We start from the raw sequence: 12,329 nt of genomic DNA on the forward strand, positions 1-12,329 counted from the left end.
CATCACTTATTTAACACTAAACTTTATTAAATTGGCTTTGGGCACAATATTCCTCTAGATTAGGCCAACCTAGGAATGTGGTTGACTATGTATAGTTCACTAAAAATTTGACTTGAATGAGTGAATTTATGTGCAAAGTGGATTGATTCAAATGATGATTTGATAAGTGTATTTTTTTAATGTGCATAAATTTGTTTAATCAAAGCACTAATTAGATCATACTTTGGATCAAAATTGAGGTAAAAATGATAAAATCAATCCAAAACAAATGAATTTTGATTAGCAATCTGATGGATGATTGATTGGATGGTGTTTTTACATTTCTAGGTGTTGACATTTTAATTGATTTGCTTGCATATTTTCCACCAAAAAAATGATCATGTTCTGGCTATGTTTTGTAAATTTTTAGCACTTTTTAACCAATTTATTGCTTAAAATTACTAATTTTTATAAAAAAGACGAAAATAAAAAAACTTGATGCAAACTATTGATCCAAAATATCTACTGCAAATTAGTGAATTTTCTAGCTATTTTATTTTTAACACATTTTTTGAATCTCGGGCAAACTTTTTTACTTTTTGCACTATTTGTGAAAAAAAAAAAAACACACATATACACATGCACAATACTTCATCTCTTTCCCTCTCTTTTTTTTCTGTGTAATGTTTGACTCATTTTTCTATTTGATTGCATAAATTTCACCAACTTTTCCTATCTTCTACATTTATTTTTATTTTGTTCAATTTTCTTTTGACTTTTATTTTTTGGGTTGCCCCAAAGGGGTGAGGCCTTAGTGACGCCTCCCCTTTTTGCTAATGAAAAAGGGGGACTATTTTTTGTTTTAAAGCACATTTTTTCTGATTGGTCGGAAGAGATACAAGATACTCATTACCAAGACAACCAAATATGGGAAAGGATACTTGCATCATTGAATTCTCACAAAAAATGCTTATTTTTGAAACTATCAAATTGTGCTATCCTAGCTTTCAATGCACGCGCGCGTGCGCGCGCGCGCACACACACACAGAGAAAGAAGATATCTACTCATTGCCAAGACACAAGAAGTTTTTGACAAATTCTCAAAATAATTCCCACATTGTGACTTACCTCAACATAGAGGCGGCTACACATCCTACATGAACTGTCCTCTCTATATTTTTCTTTTATTGTGAGGTTCTATATGACTCTTCATTATAATACAACTTATATTTTTTACAGCATGATTGAATGGAAATTAGGATTATTTAATCATTGAAGGAACTAGATGTCATAACCTTTATGTAATTTCAAAATAAATCCTATCTTGCCACAATCACTTGAATAGACTCTAATATACCAACTTAGTTAGACATGGAACCAAAATATCAGTCATTTTGTACTACTAAGAGGCACTACAAATACACATTGGGAAGTACGACCTTTGATTCCCTGTAGAATAATTTATTTCCTAGATTGGGGTAATAGGACTGTGATTCCTTTTAGCATTTATTATTTCGCTAAGGAATGTATTAAACATTGATGACACCGTTTTTGTTCATAGTTTTGAGTCACAAAGCCTCTTAAAAATTTCATTTTTACAAGAGACATATATGCTTGGCATAAAAGAGTCTTGAGTAAATATCTTAAATAGGGAAAATTTAAAAAATTACAAACTAAAACTTGTAAGTATGAAAGGTGTTGGGGTATAAAGCCCAATGTGGTCGCTCAGGTAAGTTGGCGGGCCGTCAGGTATGTACACATATTCTTTTGTAAAAACCTAATAAGAACTCACTATGCTCTACACATTACAGTAGAGCGAGTTCACCATATCGTCGTGCTCTTCTTCTCGCACTCTCTCTCGCGTCGCACTTCCGCTCGTACTCCTTCAACTGGTATCAGAGCTCAGATCGAGGCTCGGGACAGCACTGCAGGAGGCTAGAGTCACTAGCTCAGATTGGAGTGAAATTCCACAGGCGAAGACACGGCCCCAAATCTCGTGGGCGAGCCCGTAGGGTTTGGTGTTGTCAGAATTTCATTCTGAGGTCATCTCGGCCACCGTTCGGCTTCGACAAAGGTCTACGCAGGCCATTTTCGACTACGTGATCTCAGCGGGTGCAGATCCAACTCTACAAATTTGGGGTTTTCGGCCTACGACTGCAGGTGCTGAGGATATCGACACTCCAAGGAGTGGTTTACTTCTTATGTGACCACTAAAGATCATGTTCGGCTAGGCAATGGGCAGGCATGTGAGATCTTAGGTGTTGGAGATGTTCAATTGAAGTTTCAGAATGGCTCTTCTTTCACGCTGAAGAATGTGAGACATGTTCCCGCAATTACAAAGAGCTTGATGAGCACAGGTTTACTTGATGATGCTGACTACGTCACCACTTTTGGACAGAACATGTGGAAGATATCCAAGGGTTCTATGACAGTAGCACATGGAGTAAAGTCTGGAGGACTTTACATGATTTATGTATCAAATGTCTCTAAAAAAGTAATCAATGTAACCGAGCAGCCGAACGTTTCTTTGTGGCATAGCCGGTTAGGACATATGTCCAAGAAGGGAATGGAAATCTTGTCTCGTTCTGGTTATTTGCCTGGCTTTTCATTTAATGATTTTGAATTCTGTGAACATTGTCTGTATGGTAAGCAAACACAACAGCCACATAAGCATAGAAGCAGTAGAAGAGATACACAGTTGGCACTTGTTCATAGTGATACACAGAGGAAAGTATGGGTTTACTTTCTCAAGCACAAGGATGAAGCGTTTAGTGTTTTCAAAACGTTTGTGACACTTGTGGAGAATCAGAGTGGCAAGAAGCTTAAATGCTTACGCACTGACAATGGTGGAGAGTATGTTTCAAAGGCCTTTCAGGACTTTTGTGAGTCAAAAGGTATAAAACGTGAACTTACTGCTCCTTACAATCCTCCTCAAAACGGTGTTGCTGAGAGGATGAATAGGACCATACAAGAGAAGGTCAGAAGTATGTTGTCTAATGCACAGCTGCCAAATGGGTTTTGGGCCATATTAGATTTGGTGTTGCACCAAATGGATGTCAAGACAGCGTTCTTGCATGGTGATTTAGATGTGGAAATTTACATGCAGCAGCCAGAAGGGTTTGTTGAGAAAGGCAAGGAAGATTGGGTATGCCAGTTGTTAAAGAGTCTTTATGGCTTAAAATAATCACCGAGGGCATGGTACCATAAATTCCACAAGTTTATGCTTTCTCAAGGCTACAAACGTAGTGAGTTCGATCACTGTCTATATACAAAGAAGGCTAAGGATGGCAGTTGGATGATCCTTATTTTGTATGTGGATGACATGTTGATTGCTGGCAAGCACTTGGAAAAAATTTCAGCTTTGAAGTCAAAGATGGCAAAATCGTTTGACATGAAAGACATGGGTGAGGCAAGTCATATACTTGGTATGCGCATTGAGAGAGACAGATCAAAGAAGTTGATTTGGTTATCTCAAACAGAGTATATTGACAAGGTTTTGCAACGTTTCAATATGGACAAGGGAAAGGAATTGAGTGTTCCATTGCCACCATATGTGAAACTTAGCAAACAAGATTGTCCTGTGTCTGAGGAAGAACAGGCTGAAATGGATAAGATTCCATATGTGTCTACAGTGGATAGTTTGATGTATGCAATGATTGCTACTCGCCCAGACATTGCATTTGCAGTGGGAGTAGTAAGTCGATACATGTCAAACCCAGGCAAGAAACATTGGGAGGCAGTGAAAGGAATATTGAGATACCTGAAAGCTACAAAGAGTATGCGTATATGCTATGGGAGTCAGGAGCTAAGTGTAAAGGGTTTTACAGACTCAGATTATGTAGGTGACTTAGACAACCGAAGGTCTACGTCAAGGTATGTCTTTACATTGGCTGGTGGAGCAGTATCATGGAGTTCTAGATTACAAGATTGTGTTACTCAGTCTACTACAGAGGCTGAATATGTTGCAACATTAGAGGCATGCAAAGAATCAATTTGGCTTAATCGACTAGTAACAGATTTGGGAATCAAAGAAGAGATGCCTGTGTTATATTGTGATAGTCAAAGTGCTATACAATTGGCTCGAGGATAAGCAACTTCAGCTTGTCAAAGTTCACACCACAGAAAATCCTGCTGATCTACTTACAAAAGGACTTCCCTCAGAGAGCTTTGCGCATTTTCGCAAGCAGTTAGGTGTAGGGTAGTACATCACTTCTCTACATCTCTTGTATATTAGCTTGTATAGTAGCTTCTCTCACATTTAAAGTACCACATTGGACTTTAAGTGGGAGGTTGTTGGGGTATAAAGCCCAATGTGGTCGCCCAGGTAAGTGGGCGGGCCGCCAGGTATGTACACATATTCTTTTGTAAAAACCTAATAAGAACTCACTATGCTCTACACATTACAGTAGAGCGAGTTCACCATATCGTCGTGCTCTTCTTCTCGCACTCTCTCTCGCGTCGCACTTCCGCTCGTACTCCTTCAAAAGGCACATTATGCTAACAATTCACTCATTTGCAACAAAAAAATTTCCATTGAGCTATACTATGATATACAAAAACAAATGAAATCTCAGTTACTACTAGTCATCATGTCCATGCAGTCACCTTGATATTGACATATCAAAGTAGATAAAACACCCATTATAATATATTGGAAATGTTTTTGAAAAGTATTATCACATACTCCTTTGATAATTAGTTGTATGACTTGATTGTAGAGTTTTTTACAAACTGAATTCTTAATGTACACAATCACAAGAGCATACACATATCTCAAAGTGTCCATTGCTTGCATCAATGTGGAAAAAGATATATCCCTTAATAGTCATAACATAAAAAAACATCAAATCTTCTTCAAGTCTCCTTAGAGTAGGATGCCCTTGGAATCAACCCCCTTATAGAAAACCAGAACATCATAATTTCTTTAAGTGTCCTTAGAGTAGGACGCACTTGGAATCAAATGGTTTTATAAAACCAAAACATCACAATTTCTTCAAATATCTTGAGAGTTAGATGCACTTAGAGAATAATTAGAGAATAAGTCTCCTTAGAGTAGGATGCACTTGGAAACAATACACTAGAACATTGGCACAAAAGGTTAAAAAATGTGTAATTCATTAAGTACAAACAAAGTTACAAGAGGTGTTCTCTTTTGCAAAGGACTGGATATAAAGGTTATGGTTCGTGATGATTCTTCAAGTACAACAAAATGTTATACAAGAACCTTCTTGTCATACTGCACAAATCTAGAGTACTATCTTGTCAATAAATTATTTGGATAGCATGTTCTTATCTAGCATGATACTATAGATTCTTCACATATCCACAAGAAAAATGAATTCTTGAAAGTTCCTCTAGATCTACACACAACCTGCATAAAAGAAGAATAATTCTTATAAGTTTATAATGAATTTTGTCATTTAAATAAATGTGTAGAAATTATAAAGAGAAATACTACCTTTTCTTTACTTTTTAAAATGGAGAAGTCCATGCTCATTAAGAAGCTTGCTCATTTAAATGTGTAGAAATTATAAAGAGAAATACTACCTTTTCTTTACTTTTTAAAATGGAGAAGTCCATGCTCATTAAGAAGCTTGTAAATGCTCTTGTAGATTGGGCCTTTGGATTAGCTCCTTTACAACCTGCACAAAAGAAGAATAACATTTATACATTTATGATGAATTCTTTCATTTAAATAAATGTGTAGAAACTATAGAGAAATACTACCTTTGATTTACTTTCTAAAATGTAGAAATCCATTGTCATTAAGAATCTTGTAAATGCTCGTGTAGATTGAGACTTCATAGTAGCTCCTTTACATCCTAATACCTTGGCAAGGAAATCAATTGTACACGCTTTATGCTTGGTATATGTGGGCCCTTGATAGTCAAATTCCTTAACTAAAGATTTCCCTTCCAGAACTACATTCTTTAGACTCCTTCTTGTTGTTGATGCTCTTCTCTCTAGAATCATTTCGATGATATCCTCTACTTTTTTGCTATTGAAATTCTTTCTAAATAAGATTTTTTTTTGTAATTACTTCTCATTTTCTTATCAAAATCAATGATCATGCGTATATCATCAACATCATCAAGGCCTGCATTGCATTTATACGCCCGGATTTTAAAAAAAGTATAAAAATTATTATACGCCAACAATCTCGAATAACTACCGAATAGCTGTATTTTTTTCTTTTTGATCATCAAAAAAACTGCTTATATAAAGACCATTGTCGGTTTTGATCAAAACGAGCGATTGGAGTTGAGAGTGCAACAGATAGCTAGAGCTTATTGAGGTATACTTTTAAATTTTTTTACATTTGGTCTAACTTTTTTTTGTGTTTTGTGCCAGACTCGTGTGGTGTAGTAGTTTTTCTCTCACCACAGAGTTGGGTTGCAGGTTATAGGTCACGATGTGGTGTGTAGCCATCCGGCTCACTCCAGAAGTGAGTAAGCTAGTCGCTTTTCTCATACTTTGCAGCCACTTGGCTCACTGTAGAGAAGGGTTTTAGGACAGACTTAGATTCTCACTCGTGTGGTGCAGTAGTATATCTCTCACCACAGAGCTAAGTTAGAATTTAGTAGTCGACTTGTGGAGTGTAGTAGGCACCTCTCACTTCAGAGAGACCTATAGATTTTTCAATTTTAGATCAACCACGTAGAAATGTAGTAGTTCTGCTCGTCAAAGGAGAGATGCATATTTTATTACCTCTTCATCTCTGTGTGACACACTATTTACTCTTGTGCTTCAAACACCAAAGACACATCATTGTTCATCACTAGATGACTTGGTGTTGTCTTGGATGTAGATACATACGATATTTGGCCCGCATCTAGATTGTTAAGTTGTTCACTGATGTGTGTGTTTTGAGTTTCACACACTTCATCAGGGATTAGATTAAGTCACATTATCGTTCTTACTACATAGAAATATGAGGGATACGTTTGTCTACCTAAGAGTGGAGAGACACATACCTATGTCCTCTTCATCTTAGCATGACACGCCTTGCCCTTGTACTTTTTGATCCATAGATACGCCACTCATCAGTAGATGCCTTGCTGTTGTGTTGGATGTAAATATGTACGATGTTTGACCATAGTCTGACATATTAAACTGTCAGTTGATGGTTTTTTTGTATGCTCCACACACTTCATCAGGAATTTGATTGATTAAACTATCAATCAACATCACAACAACATCGAGGACTTGTGTTGAGCGTACCTCACACAATCTCGGTTGTTCACATGTATGCTCCGATCATTTACGTGTATTACGTATCGCACATAATAGGGTCCAATTCTTGTGGTGAGCGTCCCTCACACTCTTGGTATGTTCACCTCTCTCCATCTCTCTCTTTGTGTGTTCTCCTCTCTATTGTACAATGTATGAATTGCAATCATAATATATCGTTGTTTGCTATAAATTATGTGAATTGTTTATGAATTAGGGTCATGACACAATTGATAGTTTCCCCTCTCCTCTGACAACGTTCATGTTTTAAAATTATATCTTGCAGATATGGTGAATACTAAGCTAGAGAAACGTCAACAAAAATTCGCCTTCAAAGTGATAGGACATCACTTTCATCACATGTCAGAGCCTAAGCTTCATTGTTGCATAAACCCCTCTGCTCTGGAATATTATTTCTAGTTCACAGAGGCCTTAAGAAAGTCTGTATTTGAGCAGCTTCAACTCGCATTTACGCCCGTTGCTTTTGACATATCTCTAATGACATCAGGTTCATTATTGAACATGGTGAAGTAGTCTATTGGACAGATTGCAAAGATTTGTCAAGATCTAAAAAATGTTGAAATCATTATTTTGTCAGGCATAGCTACTCGCATACAAATTGTGCAATAGTTGTATACTGAGTTCAAGAGGAAGGAGAAGCTGGAAAGAGCAGCAAAGCGCACGAGAATGGAAGCCAGCTCTTTCGATGCTACTGAAGAGCCAGGAGAAACCATTAGAATAGAGTCTAGTGCTAGTGCCACTCTCGCTCTTGACCAGTCTCAACTCCCCCTTCTATTGCATCTTTTACCAGAAACTGCAATCTTCAACATACAGGCTCCACAAATGGGAGAAGGGAGATGGGCCGTGAAACGTGTAGGCATCACACATCTTGCATTTAAAGATCCATTGTATGCGGCGAAGATCTTCAAAGTCCACTTGCATGGACCCACAATGGATCAACAAGTTAAAGACAAAGCCACAGTTTTGGACATTGCTCATCGCGGCATTATTTATCCACTTGCCATGGTCCACCATTTAGAGAATCCAATGCTCATTTCACGTTTTTGGAATGGCGGCCATGTAGAGAAGTGGATAAAAAACTGCACTGCAAATGGTAGTCAACCTGCCATTTGTGATTGTGTAACCCCTGAAGGAACAATAGAGCTGTTTCAAAATAACATTTTGCAGATAATAAACGCTCTTCTTCCGCCCTAAGTATCTACATGTGCACAACTATCTCCGCAATGACCTTCACTCCCGCAACATGATGCTTCACTTTGTAGAGAAGGGGGTCTATGCACGCATTGTCGATTGGGGGTCATGTACAAAGACAAAAAAAACGACATTCTTTCCTCCTCTCCACGACTTGCAAATAGAAACTAGAAAGCAGACCCAAAGAGATTTTCCATGGGCTACCCCAGAATGCATATCTACTAGTCCCCTTCCCTGGAATAAAGCCATGGATATCTTCTCCATGTGTCATACTTTTACGACTCTTGAAGTGCATGTCAGTGCTACAAGATCAAAACAAAAGATATCTTTTAAGCGACGACATGGTGATAAATATTCTTTCTTGCATCATGATTAAGTTATCTTGTCTTTTTATTTGAAGATTTAAAAGAGATGACTTATTAACTTCACCATAATTCTTTCTAATGATGACATATTCGCTTGATTCGCAGATATGAAAGAAGAACTTAACCATGCTAAGCACATGCCATATACAAGTCAGAGAGAAAGCATTACAACCAAGAGAAAAACCTCAAAGCTATTGCTAGAATTGAAGAGGATGAGTCTAGGTTGCAAGGCGAGCCTCTCAGCCTTAAGGAGTGAAGGAAGCTATGTCTAGATTTGCAGCACAAGGGACTTGCATGATGTCGTGCAGCTCTGCTCCCAAGCAAAGAAAGATGCCAGAAAAATTCACATTAAGTTTGTTTGAAGCTTATGTGTTTAATGAACAATGATCAAGGGCTGATTGCAGGCCGAGTTCAATGCTGAATGTATGTCAAATGCGGTTGAAAGGGAAAAAATATTCTTTAATGATGCTAAAAAGTGGTATGCTTGAAGTGGACACGAATGGGGTATTGTGCCATAGGACTGCAGTGCTCGATGTGCTCTACCCGCCAGTCTTTACGGCTCGTCAATCGGAGCTACGGGTAAGAAGTTATGACAGTTTTAATTTGAGTCAGTAGCAGATCCGTACTAGATTGGGCAACTGCAGCTGAGGGAACAAAACTGGAATGAATGCATCAGGCTGAAGTGCTCACTTTGTGGAGCACGTCGGTCTTTTCAGATCGGTGATTGGGATTACGGTTGCCAAGATATGAGCCATTAAATATTCACAGGGGGCCGTCTCCGAGCCAGTCAGGTCGGCTTGGGAAGTGTGCCATCTGGGAATTTTACAGCCCTACAGGTTTTGTGTGCATTCTATGAATTTACGGCTCGTCAGATACAGTCCAGGTTGATTGGATAATCTGATTAAGGTCGGTGTCAGTTGCCGATGCGACTGAGTTGGGTTATTTTGGCATTATTCGAGATATCGGAGTGGACAATAAAAAAAATAATCACGATGATATTGTTAGTCAAGGAATGTTGAAGAAATTTGTACTGCTTGGCATTGCTCAATTGTCATGTATGCTAAATGTGGCCGCCCGATGCTTGGCAATTCCTCGGTCGCCATGTATGCTTAATGTGGCCGCCCAATGCTTGGCAATTCCTCGGTCGGCCTGTATGCTAAATGTGGCCGCCCAATGCTTGGCCTTGCCTTGGTCGGCATGTATGCTAAATATGGTGCCCAACAAAGGCCAAGGGCTGCCCAAGGGACAAAGGCCAATGGCTGCCCAATTAAAAAATAGGGCTTTTCTGTGTAAAAACCAGGAAAGCCAAGCAATGCATGGCGAATAAGCCAAGGGCGAATAGTGCGAGCTGCGCAGGGAGAGAGAAACTCGCGCTGGGCGCTACAGTCATCGGGTGCGCACGACGCAGAAGCGAGAAATGACCGCAATGCCGGTGCGAATAGCTTTGGTGCTACTGCCGTTGCAAACCGTGCTGGGCATCCGACGACCTGCCACGTCAGCAAGAGGCAGGACCCATTAGCGACATCGCTAATGGGTGCCGTCCATTTTTAGAAAAGCATGCCCCATGCAACAAAGGAGAGGCTAATATAAAAGGAACAAAACGACCCTGAGGAGGGGATCATCTTCTCTGGCGATCAATACTCTCGGGAGGAAGGTGCTCTAAGCCAAGGCCTCGGGAGCTCATGAGAAATCGGGCTACTAAAGCTCTCTCTCCTTAAGCAAAGGAAAGGAGAAATCTCTTGAACTCTCAGAAGCAAAGGTTAGTTAAGCTCTTAATCTATCTTCTTGAGCTCCTCCTCGTAATCTGAGGGTACTCTCTTAAGCTCCATCTTCGGGGAAGCTCTATTAGCCACTTAAGAAGCTCTTAAGCTCTATCTTCTTAAGTCATATCTTGAATCTCCTTAAGCTCGGAAGCTCCTCATAAGCGGGTGATAATCCTCTAATCCTAAGTTCTTAAGCCGAATTAAGCCCTATAAGCTCGATGCCCTTAATCTAATCCTCTTCGTAATCTTATGCTCTTCTAGCCGCCTAATATGCTCTGAAGCTCTATACTCTTAAGCTCTCGATAACGGAAGCTCCATCTTCTTAATCTCCATAGCCTTAAGCCATTCATAATCGAGATTTTCTTAATCTCCATATCCGAGTCTCCATAGTCGGAACAAAGCCTAATCTCAAACTGTTAAAAGTGTCCATTCGAATCAGGAAGCAGAAGGCAGAGTAAGCAGGATTCCATCAATTTTCTTGTTTAGCACCTGGTTTTAGCCAGGATTTCTTCTTGTAAAGAGCATTTAAGCTCCATTAGTGATCGATTAATCATGGATTTTATCAATTAACTGGGGATTAAATGGACTGCCTGTTTTAAATACTGTTGTCGATAAATTGTATCTGCTACACCTTGTTTTCCGCACCTCTCACAGCCAGGGGCCCGGTGCCTTCTCGGCTCACCTTTCGCACAATTATCCCCTGACATTCTTGGTGAACCCGACGCGAAACGAGCCGGGGTGAGCAGTGTGGTGAATAAGGATGTCGACACTGCAAGAGGCTGCCATGCAGCAAATGATACAGCAATTTGCTGCTTACGTGCAACAACAGCAGGCTGCTCAACAACAGTACAATTTGCAGGAGAGGATCCGTAAAGCTCGGCACACAGTTACCGAGAAATTACATCGATTTGAAGGCCGCGATATTAGCAAATTCTGCAATATCTATGAACAGGCAATGGAAGAGAATGGAATTGATGATCATAACGCAGTAGAAGGGTTCCATTTGATTGCTGAGCCGGAACTTAGGAGTCGAGTTAAAGAAATTCAGGTGCTTCAAGGCGCAAATTGGCAGGATTTCAAGAAGGCGCTTCAGGAGGAGTACTTCCTGGAGGATTCTCAAAGAGTAACCAGGAAAAGTTTCATGAAGTGGGTGCAGAAGAAGAACAAAAATCTGTCTGCACGAGAGTTAATGCGGGAATTTGAGAAGAAATTTGAGCAACTGTCTTCGACAGAGCAACGTTCAATGAGGGATCAGAAGGTTGAGTTGTTCATTCAGGCTGCTGATCCTCGACTTCAAAAGAGTTTAGTGCAGTTGCTAGAGGATCCAAGTGGAGAATTGGGCTTAACATCCGCCTGGAAGGTAGTCACTGAAGTAGTCAACATGATTGTGAAACGACAGATGAGAGTTGACAAGATGATCGTGGCTGACATCATGGATGTTGCGGAGGAGGAACCTAAAGAGAAAACAACCTCGGCAATACCCAGAGTGGAGGAGCCAATTCTTGATGAATTGGTGAAAGGTATTCAAGAATTGAATTTGAATTTTAAAGCTGTTAAATTTGATGGTCTAGCTGCAAAAGGGTCTACATCGGAGCCTAGGCAGCAGCCACCACGCAAAGGCTGGGACCGATGCATGTGGTGTGACAGTGAAGACCACAAGTATGTTAAGGAATGTGATGAATTTGACAAAGCATATAAAAAGAATGTGGGGTTATGGAAGGACAAGAAGATACACCTTAGGGCAACAGGTGAGATGCTCCGCCTGAACTTCGGTAGGGGC

At 39.7% G+C, this 12,329-nt stretch overlaps 1 protein-coding gene across 8 annotated transcripts in view; it reads left to right on the forward strand.

Annotated features, from left to right (window-relative positions):
* The window catches only part of LOC147451633 (lipid droplet phospholipase 1-like), a 237,913-nt gene extending 228,681 nt beyond the window's left edge, over positions 1 to 9,232 (forward strand). For 5 of the 8 annotated variants that reach the window (XR_015188803.1, XR_015188807.1, XM_086517544.1 and 2 more), the window contains one exon: positions 8,892 to 9,232. Coding sequence is in view for 3 of the 8 variants with exons in the window: in XM_086517542.1 (XP_086373668.1) it covers positions 8,892 to 8,897 (6 nt within the window). In the remaining 5 variants the exon portion in view is untranslated. Of the gene's footprint in view, positions 1 to 7,495; positions 7,607 to 8,891 lie in introns of those variants that run through there. The other 3 variants (XR_015188804.1, XM_086517541.1, XM_086517545.1) reach the window with 3 other exon arrangements.
* Positions 9,233 to 12,329: the final 3,097 nt, after the last annotated feature.

The sequence above is a fragment of the Adiantum capillus-veneris genome, chromosome 8 (genome assembly GCF_014529385.1).
Source record: "Adiantum capillus-veneris isolate H3 chromosome 8, ASM1452938v2, whole genome shotgun sequence".
Classification (NCBI taxonomy): Eukaryota; Viridiplantae; Streptophyta; class Polypodiopsida; order Polypodiales; family Pteridaceae; genus Adiantum; species Adiantum capillus-veneris.